At 35.7% G+C, this 24,029-nt stretch overlaps 1 protein-coding gene across 8 annotated transcripts in view; it reads right to left on the bottom strand.

Moving 5' to 3' along the window:
• SHOC2 (SHOC2 leucine rich repeat scaffold protein) overlaps nt 1–24,029 on the bottom strand; it is a 185,762-nt gene that overhangs the window by 19,610 nt on the left and 142,123 nt on the right. For 6 of the 8 annotated variants that reach the window (XM_072622224.1, XM_072622184.1, XM_072622203.1 and 3 more), the window contains exons 5-9: nt 21,015–21,203; nt 19,466–19,588; nt 18,267–18,404; nt 16,771–16,888; nt 15,528–15,713 (exon numbers count right to left, since the gene is read on the bottom strand). In XM_072622224.1, the coding sequence (XP_072478325.1) occupies nt 15,528–15,713; nt 16,771–16,888; nt 18,267–18,404; nt 19,466–19,588; nt 21,015–21,203 (754 nt within the window). Of the gene's footprint in view, nt 1–12,980; nt 15,714–16,770; nt 16,889–18,266; nt 18,405–19,465; nt 19,589–21,014; nt 21,204–24,029 lie in introns of those variants that run through there. The other 2 variants (XM_072622236.1, XM_072622231.1) reach the window with 1 other exon arrangement.

Here is a 24,029-nt window from a genome sequence, read left to right as displayed (position 1 = left end):
AGAAAAACAATGTGAAATATCTCATTAGAAAAACCACTGATCTAGAAAATGGATCCAGGAGAGATAATTTAAAAATTATTGGGCTACCTGAAAGCCATGATCAAAAAAAGAGCCTAGACATCATCTTTCAAGAAATTATCAAGGAAAACTGCCCTGATATTCTAGAACCAGACAGTAAAATAGAAATTGAAAGAATCCACCAATCTCCTCCTGAAAGAGATCCTAAAAGGAAAACTCCTAGGAATATTGTAGCCAAATTCCAGAGTTCCCAGATCAAGGAGAAAATATTGCAAGCAACCAGAAAGAAACAATTCAAGTATCGTTGAAATACAATCAGGATAACACAAGATTAAGGGATCAAAGAGCTTGGAATATGATACTTGAGAGGTCAGAGGAGCTAGGATTAAAACCAAGAATCACTTACACAGCAAAATTGAATATAATCCTTCAGGGGAAAAAATGGACATTCAATGAAATATAGGACTTTCAAGCATTCTTGATAAAAAGACCAGAGATGAATAGAAAATATGACTTTCAAATACAAGAATCAAGAGAAGCATGAGAAGATAAGCAGGAAAGAGAAATCATAAGCGACTAATTAGGTAAACTGCTTACCTTCCTACATGGAAAGATGATATTTGTAACTCATGAGATCTTTCTCAATATTAGGGTAGTAGGACATAGATAGATAGATAGATAGACAGATAGATAGATAGTACAGATGAGTTGAATATGGATGACATCTAAAAAATAAAATTAAGGGGTGAGAGAAGAATATATTAGGAGGAGAAAGGGAGAGATAGAATTGGATAGTGTGTGTGTGTGTGTGTGTGTGTGTGTCCTTCATTGCTGAAGAAGACCATGCCATCAATGATGACATGACTTGCACTTGACTTTGTTTTGAGTGAGGGAGAGCTGTGAAGGTCACCAGCCTTACTTCTCCTCCAGAGCCATCTGAATTTAGTGACCAGATATTCATCAGGATGACTGGAGATGACCCAGGATGAGGCAACTGGGGTTAAGTGATTTGCCCAAGATCACACAGCTAGTGAGTGTCAAGTGTCTGAGGTGACATTTGAACTCAGGTCCTCCTGACTCCTACACTGGTGCTCTATCCACTGCACCACCTACCTGCCCCATTGGATAAATTATCTCTCACATAAAAGAGGCAAAAAAAAGGTTTCACAATGGAGGGGAAGAGGGGAGAGGTGAGAAGGAATGAGTGATCCTCACTCTCATCGGATTTGGTTTAAGGAGGGAGTAATGTACACACTCAATTGAGTATCTTACCCTACAGGAAAGTAGAGGAGAAGGGGATAAGAGGGGGGGTAGTCAGAAGCAAACATTTTTGAAAAAGCATAGGTCAAAGGAGAAAACAGGATAATTGGAAGGGGGCAGGATAGGATGGAGGGAAATATAATTAGTCTTTCACAACATGACTATTATGGAAGTGTTTTGCATAACTACACATGTATAACCTATATGAAATTGCTTGCCTTCTCAATGAGAGTGGGTGGGAGAGAATTTAGAATTCAAAGTTTGAAGAACAAATGTTAAATTGTTTTTACATGCAACTGGGAAATAAGATATACAGGCAACGGGGTACAGAAATTTATCTTGCCCTTCAAGAAAGTAAAGGGGAAGGAGATAAAAGAGGGATGATAAAATTGGGGGGCAAAATGGGAGAAGGGGTAATCAGAATGTATGCCACCTCAGGGTGGGTGGGAGGGGAGAGATGGGGAGAAAATTTGGAACTAAAAATCTTGTTGAAATGAATGCTGAAAATTAAAAATAAACTTCAAAAAAGCAAAAAAAAAAAAGGATAAAAGAAATTTGGTTGCTTAGATTATGACAGCAAACCTCACTGGTACCTCCCACACAAAGTGGAAGAGACAAGAGTAAGTGTAAAGGAAAGTTGTAAAGGCCCAGGAAGTGCCAATTGAGAGATACTTGGTTATAGGCATAATTCAATATATTCACTAAAATCATGGCATAGCTGAATATTAAAAATGCAATGAAGGAAAAAAGAAACTTGATAAAAAATGATAAAACTGCTGCTGGAGCATTTAGATACAGCTGAACTCTCCCTGAACCCATATTGCCACTTACTCTAATGCTTTTTTCCAAAGACAATTATTTGCAGTCACTTTCAAAATAAAACAGCAATTGCTGCACAACATCAAGAATAAGACTGAGCATAACCTAAGGAAGAAAAGTAAATACAATGCTAGAAAAAAAAAAATTTTAAGGGGAAAAGTAAACTCAGAGTTTCACTAACTTGAAGTTTATCTCAAAATTGTGGCCTAAAAATCCAATTGTTTCCTAGAACAGACAGACTCACGTAACAATTGATAGCAGATCATAGAGAATCTGTGGTTGAGATCTTTAAAGGGCTCAGCTTTTGCTTTTTTCTCCCACCTATTCCAAAAAGCTAGCTACTATTTATCAGAATTCTTGCTGTTGCTGAAATTAAAGACTAAAAGGGCAGCAGATTTATTAGCAAGCATGTAGCTAGCATAATGGGGAAATTATTTTTCCTTATACATTAAAAGAAAGAAGCCCCAACTCTAGGTTCATCCTTTAATTTCCTGCCCTTACCACTTCAACTTTAATTTTACACAAATGGTTAAGGGTTGGGGAGAAGAGGAGGAAAGAAGGAAGACAGAAAAGATTCTTGACTCATCACTTACTACTTTACGATGGTCTTAAATTGCCTGTCTTGAAAATGTAGTGAGAAACTGTGGTGGAGAACAGAACTTAGGATAAGGTAAATATTCATAAAGCACTTATATGAACCATGAAGCTGTCCATAATAAAAACAGCTAACATTTAGATAACACTATGTCCAGGCACTGTGATAGATGCTCCAAGTCTTATCTCATTTGATCCTCACAATAATCCTGGTAGGTAGGTGGTATTATCCTTATTTTACAATTGAAGAAACTGAGAGAAACAGAGGTTATGATTTGCCCAGTGTCTCACTGGTAAGTATCTAAGGCTGGATTTGAACTCAAATCTTCGTGACTTCAGGTCCCATACTACCTACTGTAGTGTATATAACTAATGCATATACAATTATATTTAATGTAAAAGAGAAACAGTAGTCAGAAAGTATGAGCTGCTTTAGTCCATCCTGAGGTCTCTCTTTTCCGATTTCTTCTAAAAAAAACCAACAACAAAACCGCATATCCTGAATGACCAACAACAAAAAAGCAGTATGGTGGACTAGGAAGACCAATATATTTCTAGCCAGTTTTGAGGTACACTGTGAAAACTAGTGCCACATGTGTTTTGGTCCTCAAAGGAAATCCCCTGGGTCTGGGAAGTCATTTCTCATATGGATATTTGGCACTGAGTACAAAAGCTGTTTCTTTTGTTATTATTTTGTAATCACAGGCTGCCCACATGCTCTCTCTCTACTTTCTTACCTCCCACTCAATTCTCAACCTCAAATCCTGCTCTTAGGTCACTCTTTATTGCTAAATCCAATGCCCTTTTTTTTGTTCTTTACCATTTCTGACCTCTCTGCAGCATTTAATACTATTAACCAAACCCTTCTGGATTCTTTTCTCCTTAGGTTTTTGGAACTTGCTCTTCCATGACTAAACCTTCTAAGTTTCCTTCTGCAAGATCTTCACTCATTAAATTGGGCTTCTCTTATTTGTAAAATGAGTAAAATGGACCAGATTACCTCCAAAGTCCCTCCCAACTTAAAATCTATGATTTTATATCCTAGGCTCAAATTCCATGGAAAACTCAATTTCCATGTCAAATCGCGTACTAATCCTGCAACCTTGGGCAAATCACTTAACCTCTTATCCTGAATTTGTCCGTAAAAAAAGTGCTATTTGCTTTATCTTGGACAAATTACTTTAGTAACCTGTGCTCAGAGAAGTTATCTATGAGGATAACCTGAACTTTAACTGTTATTTTAAAGAATGAACTTTGGAAACTGCAAAGTACTACAAATAAATACAAGCTATTATTAGCTTGAAATGGTCAATCTATTTTCTGAAACTTAAAGGTAAATTATAAACATTCTGAATACAACTCCCTTTAAGATGAATGTTTATATGCTTGGATTTCAAGGCATTTTAAAAAGTTAAAATTTGAGACACTCAACCTCTCCTTTCTGGAGGAAATACAATGGGTCACAACTTTGAAATCTAACCCTGGAGCTTAAGCTGCCTTGACTGGTTAAGTGCAAACTCACCTAACCCACTTACAGCTGCTTCCCAAATGATGTTTCACCTCTCATTCTCTAAGAAATCCCCTCAGCCTCCCACTCATCCACCCCTAATCCTTGATCTGGGAAATTTAATCCATACTAGCATTGCTTCTGAAAAAAGTCATTAAAATCAATTGCCCTATGGCTCTACTCAAAATCCCTACAACACTCCTCAGACCAAAATTCTCTCCCATGGCCACTACTTCTACTTCATACCTACATAAGTCTTCTCCTGATGAGAATGTAAGTAGGATCCCCAAGGGTAGGGAATGTCACTTTATATTTCTATCTCTATTGTCTACTGCAGTACTTGGTGTATATATACAGTGCAATGTTTTTCCTCCATCCATTCAAGGCATTTGTAGCTGCCTTTCAAAGTTGGTGATGAAAACTGATTTTAAGTCTGATTTTACCCAATCATAAAGGGAAATTTAAAGTACTAATTTTACCCAACAGATAACAAGATGTAAGTCATAAATTTTTTTTTGACAACTGTTTTAGGAGTTCATAGGTTCTAGTCTTGTTTTCAAACAGCATCACTGCTAACTCTTCTGTTTACTTTTTCAACCACTGCAGCTATTCCTTTAGGATCACAGCATAGCAGAATGCTTTTCCTGTTCAGAACAGTTACTGAACAATCCTCCACACCTGATACATTAGCATCAGGATCAGAATGTTAATTTTGACCCTAGACAAATCAGACGACGCCTTGATTAGAATAATGGAGCTAATACCGATCTAAGGGAGTAATTTACTAAGAATGGTCAAAGAGCCCAAATCCAAGAATAAAAGGACCCACTGAGTAATATATTCACCAGCAAGTCTGGGAAGGGGGTGGGGGTGGGAGAAGGTATTAATGAGTAAAAAATAGTTCTCTCAAATCCCCAAAATGGGAAGTATGAATAGTAGTTGAAATATGCAGTGAATGCAGAATTAAACTAGAAAATACAAGGGAAGTGCTTCCAAGCAGGTTGAAATAGAAGTAGAGTTTGTAATTAAAGCAGAAATAAAAAAGAAAAAAAAGAAAAATTAAATTACAGATAAAATAGAAAAAGAGGTCCAACAAAAATTTTGAACAAATTAAGGAAATTAAACACAAATAAGAAAAAAATGTATATATTACACAGAAAGTCAATTATACCAGAACTGTCGGTCCATTCTCACGGTTTCTTTGTTTTTATTGTTGCTGTTGTTGTTATATGGAAGCATATACAGTGTAGACCAATTTGTCTAACCAGAAAGGGAGTAAAAAACCTTGTGATGGATTTGAGACTAAGGAGATCCATGCTGTCAAATCCCACCTTTGATACTTACTAACAAATACACCAGAGGTAATCCTAGGCAATTCATCCAGCCTCTGGGAGTCTGTTTCCTCGCTATAAAATTAATACATGTAGTGTCCATCTCACAGAATTATGAGGATCAAATGAATATGAATGTTGGTGCTTGTAAATTTAAACTATGAGGCTCTTTTTCTTGGACTTCAGGACTTTATCTCAGTAATGAATTGTCACAGACTAGAAAAACAAGGGTGGTAAATAAAAATACAAAAATCAGAACAATCTGAGCTGATAGAGCTCACCAAACTCAAACTCTGAAAAGAGCAAAGGAAAATCAGAAGTTAAACAGGAACCAAATGACCTGCTCATCTGAGAATAATAAACAAAAATTTCAAAATGGAGTTTTGATAACAAATTAGGCACAAAAAAAGCAAATGAACATTTAGAAGCCAACGTGGAAAATTATTTTAAAAGGCTTATTTATGAAAAAAGCAGTAGGCTTCAAATGGTGTGATCTAAAACAACAATAAAATTCTCTAATGTTTTAGGACACTATGATTTGTGAAAATATTACTAACAGTCAATTTAGAAGTACATTTTTAAAAATGTGATAAAGAGAAGCTTCAAGGACTTACAGTAGGTATGTGCTACAATAATTTCTGTTTCACTGACCAACCTTTAAGTTCATTTCTTAAAGGGATGTGATTTTCATCACTTCATTTTTGACTCATAATCCTGGGCTCTTTTTCATATGGTTAAGCAAGTTACTGTCAGTTCACTGTCAGGATTGATGTCTTTAAGAATGTCATATTCATAGAACTAAGAGTAAAAGGACAAATCCATAGCTTCTAATGGGAACGTTCTGGGGAGAACAGTGTGGGGAGATTCATATTTGTATAAGCCAATCTGGTTTCCTACTATTCTCATCTTGTTTATACATGTAAATGATGATTCTATATGCTGTTAGCAGATTTTTTTATAGATCCAATTTAACCTGTATTATATACCTCTTTCCCATTAAATCTCTTGTCACTGAGAACTGTTAAAATCTACTTAAAATGAGTTTCAATAAAAATAAATGTTCAGTCATTCCCATTTCAGTAATTGATACACTGCATTCCTTTTTCTTCCCCTCAAATTATTCCTTTAGGTTCACTAGCTTCCACCTTTAAACATACCTAGAAGTTTTAAATGGCATGGTCAAAGAATTCCTAATTCCATCAAGAGTACCTACCACTCTCCACTTCCTACCCTGATGGAAGAATATCTCATACTTCTAAGACTTAGCTGATAATCTTCAAGAGTTGAAATGACTGGGGGCGGAGCCAAGATGGCGGAGTAGAAACACACAAATACGCTAGCTCCGAACCCACAGCCCATGAAATATCTGTAGTAAAGAGCTGCCAATAAATTCGGGAGCAGGAGAAGCCACGTAACAGCGGAGCGGATAAGATTTCTGTTCCAGAGGGACCTGCAAACCTCTCGCAAAAGGTCCGTCGCTGTGCGGACGCGGAGCCCAGCCCAGCCTTGCTGCGGCCATGGCACCAAGAGGAGCAGATCCAAGCGGACCTCAGGGACGGGATCTCAGCGGCCGCGCGGGTCCCTCCACCCACAGGTGACGGGGGTCGGTGAGAAGGTCTCTTTGGTGGGTCGAGAGGGGAGTGGGGTGCCCCCATACTCAGGCCCCCTCGGGAGGCAACAGTGGAGGCGGGAGTAGACTGAGCTCCAAGAGCAGGCAGGAGCCCGCATCCATTGTTGAAGGTCTCTGCATAAACCCCCTGAGGGAACTGAACCCTTGAGGCGGCCCTGCCCCCTAACTGGGCAGCTGAACTTGATCTCACATTGAATAGCAACCCTGCCCCCACCCAAAGCCCTGAGGCTGGGAAGCAGCATTTGAGTCTCAGACCCCAAGCGCTGGCTGGGAGGATCCGGAGGCAAGGTGGGTGTGAGGAGAATATTCAGAGCTCAAGTCACTGGCTGGGAAAATGCCCAGGAAAGGGAAAAAAAACCAAGACTATAGAGGGTTACTTTCTTGGTGAGCAGGTTTCTCCTCCCCTCCTTTCTGATGAGGAAGAGCGGTGCTCACCATCAGGGAAAGACACTGAAGTCAGTGCTTCTACATCCCAGCCCACTCAATGGGATCAGTTCTGGGAAAAGGTCATAAAGAGCTCAAAAAATTTTCAAAATTATGTTAGAGAGGTGGAGGAAAAACTGGGAAGAGCAATAAAAGACTTGCAAGCAAAGTATGAACAACAGATCAGCACCCTGCTAAAGGAGACCCAAAAAAATGCTGAAGAAAATAACACCCTGAAAAATAGGCTAACTCAATAGGCAAAGGAGGTTCAAGAAGCCAATGAGGAGAAGAATGCTTTAAAAAGCAGAATTAGCCAAATGGAAAAGGAGATTCAAAAGTTCACTGAAGAAAATAGTTCTTTCAAAATTAGAATGGAACAGATGGAGGCTAATGACTTTATGAGAAACCAAGAAATCACAAAACAAAACCAAGAGAATGAAAAAATGGAAGATAATGTGAAATATCTCACTGGAAAAACAACTGACCTGGAAAATAGATCCAGGAGACAATTTAAAAATTATGGGACTACCTGAAAGCCAGGATCAAAAAAAGAGCCTAGACATCATCTTTCATGAAATTATCAAGGAAAACTGCCCTGAGATTCTAGAACCAGAGGGCAAAATAAATATTGAAAGAATCCACAGATCACCATCTGAAAAAGATCCAAAAAGAGAAACTCCTAGGAATATTGTGGCCAAATTCCAGAATTCCCAGGTCAAGGAGAAAATATTGCAAGCAGCTAGAAAGAAACAATTCAAGTACTGTGGAAATACAATCAGGATAACACAAGATCTAGCAGCTTCTACATTAAGGGATCGAAGGGCATGGAATAGGATATTCCAGAAGTCAAAGGCACTAGGACTAAAACCAAGGATCACCTACCCAGCAAAACTGAGTATAATACTTCAGGGGAAAAATTGGTCTTTCAATGAAATAGAGGACTTTCAAGCATTCTTGATGAAAAGACCAGAGCTAAACAGAAAATTTGACTTTCAAACACAAGAATGAAGAGAAGCATGAAAAAGTAAACAGCAAAGAGAAGTCATAAGGGACTTACTAAAGTTGAACTGTTTACATCCCTACATGGAAAGACAATATTAGTAACTCTTGAAACTATTCAGTATCTGGGTACTTGGTGGGATTACACACACACACATGCACACGCACACACTCATAGAGACAGAGTGCACAGAGTGAATTGAATAGGATGGAATCATATCTTAAAAAAAACGAAATCAAGCAGTGAGAGAGAAATATATGGGAGGAGAAAGGGAGAAATGGAATGGGGCAAATTATCTCTCATAAAAGAGGCAAGCAAAAGACTTTTTTAGTTTGGGGAAAAAGAGGGGAGGTGAGAGAAAAACATGAAGTTTACTCTCATCACATTCCACTAAAGGAAGGAATAAAATGCACACTCATTTTGGTATGAAAACCTATCTTACAATACAGGAAGGTGGGGGACAAGGGGATAAACAGGGTGGGGGGGACGATGGAAGGGAGGGCATGGGGAGGAGGGTACAATTTGAGGTCGACACTCACAGGGAGGGACAGGATCAAAAGAGAGAATAGAAATAATTGGAAGCAGGATAGGATGGAGGGAAATATAGTTAGTCTTATACAACACGACTATTATGGAAGTCATTTGCAAAACTACACAGATTTGGCCTATATTGAATTGCTTGCCTTCCAAAGGGAGGGGGTGGGGAGGGAGGGAGGAAAAGAAGTTGGAACTCAAAGTTTTAGGAATAACGGTCAAGTACTGTTCTTGCCGCTAGGAAATAAGAAATACAGGTAAAGAGGTATAGAAAGTTATTTGGCCCAACAGGACAGAGGAGAGGATGGAGACAAGGGCAGAGAGGAATGATGGAGGAGAGAGCGGAGTGGTGATGGGGGCAATTGGAATGCTTGGTGTTTTGGGGTGGGGGGAGGGGACAAGGGCGGAGAAAATTAGGAGCCCAAAAATTCTGTGAAAATGAATGTTAAAAGTGAAATAAATAAATAAATTTTAAAAAAAAGAAAAAGAGTTGAAATGACTGTTAAGTTCATTACTCTGCAACCAACATGGCAAAAAGCCTCTCTAAACTTAGATTGATTCTGTCACAAAAGGCATACAGGCTATCACAGAGTTCATATTCAAAGCTTTTCCCGTTTAGTAGGACCTGCTCAACTTTTAGATCTGAAGGTCACTAACGTCACACTGAGGCACTGGATTACAACTCCCTTCTGAGGGAAAATGTATGTGTTGTATGTATACACATATATATCCATATATAAGCAATGTATATATAACATATACACATGTATATATGCACATACATATATAATATATAGTCTTATGTTTTAAGTGAGACACAAAGAGAGAGAGAGGTGGGGAGTGTATACATATACACATAAAAAGTCAACACAATTGCAGTTGTTATTGTGGTTGTTGTTCTGTGATATATAGAATATGATAAAATACCACTGGGATAGAACCATAAAAATGAAAGAATAACATCTTTGTCTCAACTGCAAAGGTGCCATTAGTAACTAAATAGTATGTTTCAATTTAAATCATAGTGAGTGAAAAGTTGCTAAAAATCTTTTCTATTTTTGTAGCTAGTAAATATGTAAAATTTAAGCAAATCTTTATCTGAGGCAATTACTGTCGTGCAATGTCGGAAAAAATTAACTGGCATATTTTTTCCTTCTATATATTTATCTTCAATGGGTTAAATACTAAAATCAGTTCTCTCAGTTTCACAATAGCTGCATTTTTCATGTGACAAAGTTCACTTTACAACCAGCTTCAGACTCAACACTAGAAACCTTTCAAAAGACTCAATGGTAACACATTTACAAATATACTATTTATAATGAATGAAATTAATACAGAATGACTTATAAAAAAGGCAAGGCAATTTTTATATAGACATAACAACAGTACAAGTGAGATTAAAAGTACATATTTTTGTGGACTGTTTACATTTTGCTTAGTTTTTAACCACAACTGAATGTGGCCAAGTATCTTCCATAGCCTAAGTTCTGTGCAGTCTTGGTTAAGACCTATATACATCAGAAGATGCCTTGATCTTTGCTGGAATAAAACCCCAAACCATTAGATATTGTTTGTAGATACTATCATGTTCATAATTGTTTTAACTGTGCCTTGTAAATTTGTTGTGTTGTGCAAATGACTGCCAACTGTACATCTAATTAAAAGCAAGTTTTGACATGCATATTAAAGATACAACTGAGGTGCACTACTGACTATACAAAAATACTTTGCTTCATTCAAACTGTTGAACTGCTACAAGGAAACTTTGTAATCTGTGATATGTTAAAAGGTTACAATGTTCAAAGTCAGGAATAGGGGATAACTCATGAGAATTAAGATTATTTGATGACATGTTTCATAATTTTTATAATTAAAATATATATTGAAAAAGGTAAGTACTTTGAGAATTAACCTGAAAAACTCCTCTTTACATAGTATTTTTAGATAATACAAAGTGAGATTTGGAGTGAGGGTATATGGTCTTATTTAAGGGCTCGCCAGTTGGGACAGGTTTGCTTGAACAGAAGTATTCCCCAAAATCAATGGAAGAAAATGACATATATGGATGATGCAAATGCTACTGGTATACTTAGCTTTCAAAAGTCTGAACATGCTAATTCTATATAACACTCTCAAAGGTCAAAGGTGAACAAGACAGCACAGAAATCTAAAGGACATTCATTAAAGCACCAACTATTCTACAATAAAATTTTCAAAACAGAATCACTTTAGGTTTCCCATAACATATAACACACTAAAAATGTCACTCACATAATCCTATTATCCAATCAATATTAGGATCGTTCTTCACAGAACAATCTGAGGCAGCATGGTGTAGTAGAAAAGAGCCCTGGACTTGGAGTCAGAAGACTTGGGTTGGAGTTCTGGCTCTGACATTTACTAGCTGTCTAACTCTGATTACTTAACATAAGTCTCAATTTCCTCATCTTTAAGGGGTGGTGATAAAACCTGCACTACCTACTTAGCTCACAGGATTGTTGTAAAAGAAGTACTACGAAAACCTTAAAATGTTTTCTATATAAATGTGAGCTATTATCATTATTATTAGTGATATAGCAATGACCTGGCTTTTAAAGTTCTTCTTCCTTACCCTTTAGTAGGAAGAGGGAGGAGGAAAAATGTCTGTCTTTCCCTTCAAGTCACACTACTGTTCTACTCCGCGATATTTCTTGGTTATAACTGGTATGTTCAGATTAATGTCATTTACTTAGATGTTAAATGTACATAAGATAACACATTAAGAAAAAGTTTTTCTTTTTCTTTCTTGGGTACTAGTCAACTCTTATTTAAATAAATTTTAAATCCAGTAAAACTGACTTCACATATATACATATTTGCATGTATGTATACATACACACATAAAAACTATATTGTTTATTTATTTCGCAAAGATTTTAACAACTTATGATCTCCCCCTCATAATTCTCATCAAGTTCACACCCTACTATATTCACTAATTCACTAGTACTGACTTTATTACTCATGACACACTCATGACATATCCTATAAATTTTTAACTCTCAGGGTTATTCCCCTGAATTCCAGATGAATACCATGATTTTCTTACATTCAGAACATAAAGAACGATTTGTCACCGTTCTTAATTTCCACTAATTGACTCCAGAGAAGTATCTGTCATAAGATTGAGCAATACTGAAATGGAAAGTTATAACTAAGGCATCTGGTTCATTAATTTACTACTCATTCTGGTAGAAAGGAATATTTTATCTTATTTTGCCTAGCAATATCAATTCTTTCTGTTGCCTATTTTGAGTTGCACTGCTTGCCTCTCCACTGTGAATCTGATCACGAACTACTTGTACAGATAAGCCAAAGTAGTCTGCCAGCTGAAATTTGGCACAATACACAGACTAAAAACAAAGGGATGCACAAAGCATAATGGAGGATTTGAAAAACTAGGTACACTTTGCCCCAGAATAGTTCATCCATTTTAACTGATTCAAAATACACAGTAGGATAAATTAGACATATACAATCGAACTACTAAAGCTCATTCCAATTACAGTATTCACACTTCAATATTACAATTACAAAAAATGCATTTTATGCGTATTTTTTCTTCCTAGAGCTTCTATGTCATATTGGTTTTATTTGTATTCTTTATTTCCACAAAACTCTTTAGTACTAATTTCCCCTTTTTACTGCAGGAAATAACCATTTGAGATTCAGACAGACAGACAGACAGACAGACAGACAGACAGACACACACACACACACACACACACACACACACACACACACACACACCCCTCCTTAAAGACTACGTAGCATTGCCGCTTAGCTACCATACATTAAAAGAAGGAAAACTTTAAAAAAGGATCTGTTTCATACTGTAGTCTTCTTCTATATTTTTTGTTTTATTTATTCACAGGATAATGGAGAGACTGGTCATATTTTCTTTAAAAGAAAGCAGCAAGCATGTTATTTTAGGTAAACCAACTACTCATCCCACTGCAATTTCAGGAAGAGGGTCAGCTCTGATCATACATCATTTTAGCAATACACCTTAGAAAGGTGAAAATTCATATCAAGCTATTTACATATGAAACATCTTATTTAATGAGCATAGCCCAATTAAAGTTCATGCTTGTTTCTGGCTAGTAGAGGCAAAGAAATCCGTGTGCTGTTTTATAAGGAGGCAGTCATTAGATGACATTTGACTTCTGCTCATTAAAAGTCTCTACAATGGTGCCTCATTTTCTCTTTTTCAGGTAGCTTCAGTACTACAATAAAATCGTGTTTATCTTTGCCCCATTGTAATAGATTAACAAAGTAAAAAAGCATTCCCCTTATTAAAGCAAAGGAACACCTATATTTTAAGAGATATGGGGCATCCATTTTCATTTTAAGGAGTTGTAATAACCACAAATCTTTCCAATTATTTTTCAGAAGTTAGATTATGGTCTTCAAAGTCCAAGTTTTAGCATTTTCATATTTTAACACCTTTATGCTGAGGAAAAAAGACCCTTTGCTCTAGTTAGAGCAGTAATAAAACTAATTCTTTTATAAACAAAATTTAAACTGAAAAGCCACAATAGATGGAAAAAGAGGGAAAAAAGATATTACCGGGTAAAATCCAGTGACATCTACAATAGTTTTACAGCACATTTAAGCCCCGCTAGGGTTTTATATCTCCACCTGCCTTCCATTTAAAAGTTCTTCCTTATGAAAATGTGATTAAGGCAGTACAATCTTTAACTGTACTGAGTTTTGAGAGGGGAAAAAAAAATATCACCTTACCCCTCCATCCCAAATTGACAGATCTGTTCAAAATACACAATTCCCACTTAAAGGGCAATAGCTAAATAGCAATTGACAACATATATCCATTACAAAGGGGAGTTTTGGGATACCAATCGGAATGTAACTGCCCTTTTAGTCTCCATGACAATGAAAATAATTTATACTGGCACTATAAAAAGAACAGTATTGTAGGAAATGTGTGCCACTTAGACAACACTTTTTAGCCTTAATGCAATATGGAAAAAGAAAAGATATGAGAGTACATGCACACCTTACAGCATTTCCATTGAGTTATCAAAAGCTTCTTTGCACAACTCAACATGTGCCTCTTGCAATAATTATTAAGGGAAAGGGTGAAGTTAAAATGAATGATACATGATACTGAACTGAATTGTTTGAAGCAAGTGCCCCAAATACAGGGAAAAGTGCATTTAGTTCAGCAGCAACATAGCACAGTGTGAAGATATTGTGCTTGGATGCAGAAATTCCAGGATTGAAAGATGTACAAGGCAAGTCAAGATATAAAACCAGAGTACATTGTTAAATAACCCTAAAACTTACATATATTGCAGTGTTTAAAAAGAGACATTCAATTCATTTCATTGTACAAGGATGGGGAGAAATCCTCAACATTACTTGATGTCATTTATGTCATAATAAATACATATCTATGTAGGATTGTATATTTTTACATAAAGTGTGTGCTGATAAGATTTTCTTGCCAATCAAATTATATTAGATTTTATGTAACTGCAACTTCCCAAAACAGTAACTGCTTTTCACTGAACCAATTATGAATTTCTTCCCCCAATCTGAAAAGGTTATTTGTGCTAGAAAAGATGTCACGTTCCCTTTCTTCTCCCCCAACCCTCCCCAAAGGCTCAGTTCAGATATGTTTTGCCTCACAAATGATAATTCAGAGAAGCATAATTACAAGAATTCAAGCATTTTGGCTGCATCTTTTCAGTTTACCAGTTATTTCATTGAGCAAAACTTTTTGTATATAAACTAGCTGATACAAATTCTTCAGCAGAAGCATATAAATTCTAGTTATGACTGATTAAAACAGAGCAAATCAAAACAAATAAAAAAATCCAGTGATTTACTCTGACTGTAAACAATATATAAAAAACGATTTCTGTTTCAAATCTCAAAATAAGTTAAAGAAAAATTCTATCTTTAGGGCGTATGACATTACAGGGTTCTGACAAGGAGAAGGGAAAAATGAATATGAAAAGTTGCAACAAATATTTGTACATTATTTTTCCTAATAAAAGTCTATCTAACAATACTACTTTTGTCCCTTAAATTTAATATTTTTTTAATTTGTTGGCAAATGTATTAAGTGTACTGGTATTACATACGACTCAATAGACAAAAATCCATCAAATTCAGCAAAAAAAACTCAAACAAGCATTTTGTACAGAATAAAAAAAAATCTAAATGGCTATAATTCCTCTATTAGCAGAAACACAATATGCAGTCTTAATAAATCTGCCATATATATATCAATATCTACAGACAGAGATACAGATATAGATATGAGACAACATTAATGCAGTTTATATTTTGTACAGTGTTTGGGACCAACTGATTTGTATCAGACCATGGCACGATATGGACCTTGCATCTTTAGAAACTGAATGATGAAAGATGGTCCTCCGGCAACAATCTGAGGTGGAAGGTGACTGAGTGGACAGTTCTCAATACTCATGATTGACAGTTTGCTGCAGAGAGCCAACTCAAAGGGAAGGCCATGAAGGTTAGGGTTGTCATTCAAATATAGCTCTTCCAAGTTCTCCAGTGTACCTGAATGAATAAAATTAACAAATAATTACTCAATGCTTGGCAAATAGAAGGCACTTAATAGACAATTGTTGTCTGAAGTTTGCTTCTGTCTGTGCATTCATTCTTCCTCCCAGACTCTTCTGAGGATGCTTCTAAAATTCCAACAGTATAGTATCAGGAGACCCTTCTTTGAGCGCCCTCTCACAATTTCTCTATGTATTGAAATGCCCAGTTTATATATGTTCACAAATTTTGTCAAAATACTAAGCTAGGGTATGCAAGGTTATTAAGACATAATGGAGCCACTGAGTTTTAAATATATTTCTTTGGGCAAGCCTGGGGTTATACAACAAAACGTTTCTTATAAGGACCCAAATGTCGGCTGGATATTATAACACATTAGAAACTTCCATGTTATCCTTTGATTTTCTCAATTCCCAATTTTGCATTCTTTACTAAATGGCATCATTTTAAGGTCACTAAGGCACCACAGGATAGTGGAAAGAATACTGTGTCTACATGTCCTCAGGTTCTAATCTCTAATACACTACTTAATAGCCAAATGACCTTCAGGCAAGTCACAACTTCTATAATCCTCAGTTCCGTATTCTGAAAAGTGGAAAGAACACCTGCTTATCCCATTTCATGCCACTATTGTGAAACCCAAATATATAAGAATTCACTCTTAAAATAACAAATAATCATAAAGGCTTTCATTAATACTCATCATAGTATCCCATAAGGAAATGACCTTTTGACTTTTAAGTCACAAAATCTTTCCAAATGCTTGCCTTGAACTAAGGACAAAAAATTCCTTTTTTAAATTAAGATTATATGGAATCTCCATCAGGACTATTAAATATCCTGGAAATATTTATTTCACAAAAAATTGTGTGTCCTTCTGAAGTACCATCAAGGATGGTACAAAGAAAGCTAGCCAGATCTTGGTAATTACAACAATAACGTAGTTATGTTAGTTTACAAATAAAGGATCATAATTACTGAGCCATAAATACTGGCAATCCACACACCACTGATGTGTTCAGTACAAAGTGAATGATCAGAAATTATCTCATACCAATTTCCTCAGGAAGATGGGCGAGCAGGTTCTCTCCAAGGCCAAGATGTGTAAGATTGGTAAGATGACCAATTCCTCTTGGAAGATTACTCAACTGGTTGTTCGTTAGAACTAATTTCTGAAGGATTAATCATTTTTAAAAGGAGAGTGTTATATATTTCTCCTATGACAAAGGGACACTTTAGAATACATATCTGCTAACTTAACAAAAGATATTCTTGTAGAATAACATTTATAGAAAATACAAAAGGATTATACTAAACCTTTACAAAAGTTGTGAACTGTTCTCATTCAAAAAACAAAAGTCATCCACTTACTTGGAATTATTTCACAAATTAATCCTTTTCAATGCAGAGAATAAACAGGATCCAGATTCTAGCCACTGTCATGGACCTCAGGTCCTAGGACATTTCAGGGCTAAAGTCTGGGGTGATAATTTAATTTACATAAGGACATAAATGTGGTTTTATGGGGTTTCAGGGTATTTTCCTTGCCTCTGAGCCAGATTCCAACTTTGGATGACTACTGAGGGTATAAGGGGAGCCATGACTGACCAAAAAATTAGGAGAACACCTCAAGTCTTCCCATACCACCTGACTATTCTATACTCATGAATAACCCAACTACTCTTCACATCAAAACCAGTGGAGCACTTCCTAATATCACCAAGCAGGACACCAAATATGGTGACCCAAAGCACCTGACCACTTGTGATGTACAAAGACTACAAGTCACCACAAAATTCCACTGGGATACTAGTAGCACTAGGTAGCAAAATGTTACCCTGAGTGTAGAATATAATGCCTCTCCCTTTGACATGGGGGCTGATGGTACACGAAGGGGCACTGACTCCTGTACAAATCAATCTGCTAAGAAGTCCTTAATCCACCAACCATTACAAATGCACAATAATGATTCTATAATCATAGGATTTAGAACTGGAAGGCAACTCAGCAATATCTAATCCAAACCATTTATAACAAGTAAGGAAACAGGTTCAGAGAAGTCAAGTGACTTGCTCAAAACAAAACACACAATGAGGAGTAGAGCCAAGATTTGAACCTAGGCCTCTGATTCCAAAATTTGTACACTTTAGATCCATATCTGACAGACTGTTTTACAAAATATATTCACTCTAAGTTTAGTATTTTGGTCTAGGTATTTTACTTCTCATAGAGGTACTGGGGCACATTTCTCTCTTTCTTTTCCTTTGCATTTCAAGTGAGGCAGGATTGTAGTGAAACGCTGAAGGTTATGGAATAAGTTATGATCTGTATTTTTTACTTGTACATAACACGCTGATCTGAACTTAGATAACTAGTGAATGTTAATTTGAATTAATAGATTAGTCGAGCCCTCAGCTCTTTCATTTTTATGATTCAATAATAATGAAACTGATTCAAGATACAGGCCAAATTCAAGCAAAGTATAAATCAAGGACATAAATAACATGTGGTGTATAGCACACAGAACAAATTATTATTATCTCATTCTACCTGTAAATCTTTAAGGTAAGCAATTTCATTAGGCAAGGATTCTAGTTTGTTCTCCTCTAGGTCCAATTCTCTTAACTTCCGAAGGTTTCCAAGGCCATGAGGGAGCTTCTTCAGAACATTGTTTGACAATATTAGAACCTAAAGAGAAGTGGAGAAATAGTTTCTGGTAGGTAATGCAAAGGAAAGAGAAAGGATGCTATATTAACACTGTGACTCAGAACTTTAAAAAGAGCCCTATTTTGCTAAAAGAGCAGGTGCAGTGCCAATGATGTCAAGTGAAGGAGTTTTAAATCTTAAGACTCTTGTTTATTGGATGTGTTATCAAGGGAAAGTTACTGACCCCTGATGAGCCTCCATTATTTAACTGTAAAGTATTGATAATAATAACTATAATACCTACTCACAGGGTTGTTGTGAAGATTCAAGATAATAGACAATCATGTAAAACTTCTGCAAACTTTGATACGCTGTACAAATGTCAGTTATTATTAAAATGAGAGTGTATAGAAAGTATTATTATTATTAACATTATTCTGTTTTGCAAAAAAATGGAAAAGCTGCAATTTTTGTTAAATAATTGTATATATCCCTAAAAATTTCATCTTGGGGGAAACAATCACAGACATTAAAACAAAGTATTTTTAACTTAACTGGAACAAGGGTCACCTATTTGAAAGAAAAATAAAAGCTCAAGTTGAAATTAGTTTTCACTAAATTGCTAAAAAAGAAAAAGAGGCAAATGAGTCAATGCTTTTATATGCCCCTACTTACATTTAGTATTTTAAGAATTAACCACAAAGGTCTACCAAAACTATGTTAAAAGATGACTCATTTTTTTTAAAGCCTTTCAAAATGTTATATGGAGTTAAATTATGCTAGATTAAAATGTTAACTTTTCTACTTGCATACCTTTTGGAAGGAAATATAGACCAATTAAAATTGAGGTAAACACTTTTACAAAACTGCTTATAGTCTTCAAATATATGAACTTTTCCAAATGTATACATGACTCTCTATACATAGATAGGCACTAAATTTAAACCTCACTTTATCAGAGAACAAGGGTGAGTCGGTTATAGGATTCTGCCATATTTAATTATTATCTCTGCTCAAATATAATGTGCTATTTTAATTTAAGACTCTATAAACTGGATAATTCTACAAGGAATCTAAAAAGCTGCATTCTCTCACAGGCTTACCTCAAGAGAAACAAGCCCTGACACATCCTCAGGGATTTTTGCGAGCTGATTGGTAGCTAAATTCAATTCTACCATACTGGTCCAAGTCCCAAAGTCCAAGGGAAGGGAGGTTAACTGATTGTCCTAGGAAATTAGAAAATACACAGCATTCAAAACAGAAAAACTAGAAGTGGGGAGAAGGATGGAGGGGCCATTACAGGAGAACTAAAAAAAAAAAATCCTATTTCTATAGGATTCATCTATAGCCTTATACTATAAAATGAAAATACTTTAAAAGAAAAAGATAATTTATGTGATCATTTGCACTGTAAATTATAAAAGGAACAGCATTAAGTATTTCAGAGATCTTGGTTACTGTGAGGGTTTATTTGGGAGAGGAATACATGTATAAGAACTCAGACTGTTACTGTAACAATATTCAAGAATTGGCTGGGTAATGACTTGTCAGAAATAAAACCTCTTATAAGAAATATTATGGAGAGCATTCTTGAGTTGGATGGGAGGCTAGATACAGATAGTCCCTTCCAATTCTAAGAATCTATGTGCTTACCCAAGAAATGAAAAAGCACAAAAGGAAAAAAAAATGCATCTGAGAAAGAAACTAGGAATAACACATGAATTCTTTCAACACTGGTCAGAAGTTTTAAAAGTAAAAGAAAAAAAATGAAGACCTTAATAAGATGACAACTGAAAAGTACACAAATGAATAAATATTTAACCTTTCATTTAAGAACATAATCCATAAGAGAAGCTACAATAGAATGTATTAATTTCATTTTTTACTATATAATATAATTCAAATATAATTTGAATAAAAAAATAACTTTTTATCCAAAAGTTATTTATAAAACAGCCAGATATTTTAATTCTTGACATATTAAATAATTTTGGCTTAGAAAAGTTTTCTTCTTTAGAAAATAAAAAAGGAAAGAACCAGGCTTGTACTCAGACTGAAACTGCTTTGAAGAAAAAGCTTTGTTACATGTGACACAATATTTTAAGGGAGATTTAAGACAAGGCTTGTTATATATTTTTAACAAGAAAAAAAGACTCAAAAAAGCCTGCTTTTTTTGCAGTTGTCAAACCTATTCAACATCATCATTTCTATCAAAATGTATTATTAAATTGACAAGTAAATTGTATTACTTTGTCTCTAAGTCTCTTACTTCATTCTAAATATTCAAATTTAGTGCCATTTCCACATCTAAATTAATCACCAACTTTTGCCATTGAGCAAGATTTCAAGGATTAATCTATTTTTCTTAGTAGAAACATAATATTGGTAAATACACATACACACACCCAAAAGTGAGGAGCCTGTAAAAACACAAAATGTATATAATTTGTTCAAATATATACACAGACACAGACACATATGTGGGGGAGGGGGAGAGAAGAAGAGAGAGGGAGAGAGAAAGAAAGAGTTAAGCATAGGTCTAGCTGTGTTGAAAATAAATGGGAAACAAAGAAAAAAAAATAATCCGAGTTGCATTGTTACCAGTGCCCAAATAATTACCAACAAGATTCTCCACATAACAGAAATTCTTACCTTCATATTCAGTTTGCTTAATACTTTCGCTCTGGAGAAAATTCCAAATGGAATTTTATTGATTCTGTTGTGTTCCATATTGAGGGAATAGATGGTGGAGAACTGAGACGGACCACCCACTGGATATGACTGGAAGCAATTTCTAGCTAGCGTCAAACTGTTCAGATTCACAAGACTTGATAACAGACCCTGTAGAGTATGATGTACACAGAATTAAAATCATCAGTAAAGTTACACATTCTATCACCTGATTAATCATTGTCATAAGGATAGGTAGCAACCAGAAAATCTTGGAAGATAAATCCTAAACCATATGCCAAAAGTGGTCTATTTGCAGAAAGGCAAAAAACAAAGAAACAAATATGGACTAAATATATGAGAAACATTTAAAGACATTAGTGTTTGAAACTTTTCACTTTGATTTCAGAAGAGCAGTATAAACAAAGCTTTGTACAAGCGGTACCTGATTCCTTCTCTGCTTTGTATCTAATTCGAAGTCAAGTTCTCGTAAGAAACTAATGGTCTCACAAGTATTATTCAACAGATTTGGTTTTTTTCCTTTGCTTATGAACTCAAGATTTCAAATCTTCATTTAGTCATGCTCAACTCTTCATGACCCAATGAGATGTACTGTCCATGGGGTTTGCTTGGCAAAGATAATAGAGTGGTTTGCCATTTCCTTCTCCAGTGGATGAAGATAATGTGAAACAGAGATAATGTGACTTGCCCACAGTCACACAGCTAGCAGTTGTCTGAAACCAGGATTAAACTCATTTCTTTCTGACTCCAAGTCCAGCATTCTATTCAATGAGTCACCTAGCTCCCTCCTAGGCAAACAGATACTAAGTGATTTCCCAGGTTCACATGGCTAGTGTCTGAAGCAGGATTTGAACTCAGGTCTTCCTGACTGCAAGCCCAGCACTCTATACACTGAGCCACTTAGCTGCCCCACTTAATCATTTATTTGAAGGAACTCCATCTCATTGGCTATGATATTGGGCAATGAATGAAAAGCTATTTCAATTTCAATAAATATGCTCAAAATTTATACTTGTATTTATAGTACAGACCAAGATTTCAGTATATTCATACATTAACAGTGGAAAGCTAATAAGATGAACTTTCACAAGGATAAATGTAAGCAAAATAAATTTGGAGGTAGGACAAGTAGCAGAACTGTCAAAGTAGGGGGACTCAGGAAAGCCCATTTTTAAGAAGTCAGCATTAATGTGTTCTCATTGGAGACCTTCAAGTAAAGGCTAGATGAGCATTAGCGAGATACGCTATAAAAGAGATACTTTTGGTTGCATTGTTTGGTGAGGGTGGAAACCGAAGCCCTTAATTGAAAATCTGTGATTCTGTAAAGGAATTAAGTCTCATTTAAACTAAAAAATAGTTATTCTTCATACTTGAGCTACAAGTAAAACCCTAATTGATAAAATTATCATCGTGTCCCATTGAGGACATTACTCACTTAAGACTATGGGACACAGACAAACTGCAATCATTATGTTCATTTATGGCCTAAACAGAAGATAATCTAGACGCTCCAGTTCTTTGAACTTCCCAATCCTCATCCTATTCTTTAGCCTGCCTCATGGTTGTCACCAATTAGGTTACTTTAAGGCAACAGGTGCTTTATCTCTCACAACATTAGATTATACTTTTTTATGGTGGCACAGTTGAGAAGAACCTGGTACTTACTGGCTTGAGCTAGGCAGAATCTAAAGCCACTGGGAGCAGAGATAAGGAAGACTAAAATGCAACTATCACAGCACAGAGTATTAATCCATTGATTATAGCTCTGGAGCCTTTATTTTTTATTTATTTTGCCAAGAATCAATTTAGGTAAGATTTTATTGTCTCTCTACATTTATTATTATTACTGTCCATTGTTAGTAATGATAATAATAACCACTAGCATTCAATTCAATTTGCAGAATGACAGTTTCTGAGTTTGCTGTGACTCTACCAGTTATTTAGTCAAACCTACATTTTAAAAATATTTCCACTATAATATACCTACCCAGTGAGGAGTCATTTAGACTTTGTTTAAAGACCTACCATGATGATGAACCCACTGTGTACTGTGACAGCCCACTGCACTTCTTAGATAGCTCTAATTGTTAAGAAGTATTCCCTTATATCAAGGCTAAATTTGTTTCTTTTCAACTTTTACCTGATTCTGCCATGTGGGGCCAAATACAATAAATCTAATCCCTTTTCTATATAATAAGCTTTCAGATACTTAAAAGATAACCAATGTGTTGCCCCCGAGTCTTCACTAAACACAATCCTCCCACCTCCTTCAACTAATTCATGTATGACATAGATTCAAGGTCCACCATATTAGTTACCCTTCCCCAGGTTCTCCAATTTGTCAATGTCCTTCGTAAATGATGGCACTCAGAAGTGAACACCATTTCTGATATCATAAAAGATAGAGTCCAGAAGGTCTACTATGCCTTTATTTCCAATCCTAGAGGTTATACCTCTCTTAACAAAGCTCCATATCACATTATGGGAGGAAGAAAGACAGCTACATCATGGCTGACTTACGTTGAGCCTGAAACCCACTAAAATCTCATCTTTTTTCTACACTACTGTCTAAACATGCTTCTCGCATTTTGTATGTGAAGCTGATTTTTTTAAAACCTTAAAACTACATTTAACCCTACTGAATTTCATTTTATTAGATTCAGTCCAATGATCTATTGTCAAAATATTTTTGGATCCTAACTCATCATGTAGTATGTTAGCTATCCTTCTCAGCTTTGTAACATCTGAATATGCCATCTATGTCTTTATCCAAGTCACTGATAAAAATGTTAAACAGTCACAAGGCAAAGCAGATATTCTTGCACAAATACTAGAGACCTCTTGACAAGATGACATAAAGCCATTAATGGCTACTTTGAGTTTAGCCATTCAAAAAGTTCCAAATTCATCTAATACTATTACTGTCTAGCCCAGGTTGTCTCCAAAGTAATAGGCCAAGTGTCTGAGGAGGCCATG

This window comes from Notamacropus eugenii, chromosome 1 (genome assembly GCF_028372415.1).
Source record: "Notamacropus eugenii isolate mMacEug1 chromosome 1, mMacEug1.pri_v2, whole genome shotgun sequence".
NCBI classification, from domain to species: Eukaryota; Metazoa; Chordata; class Mammalia; order Diprotodontia; family Macropodidae; genus Notamacropus; species Notamacropus eugenii.
This window is presented reverse-complemented; position numbering and strand designations above follow the sequence as displayed.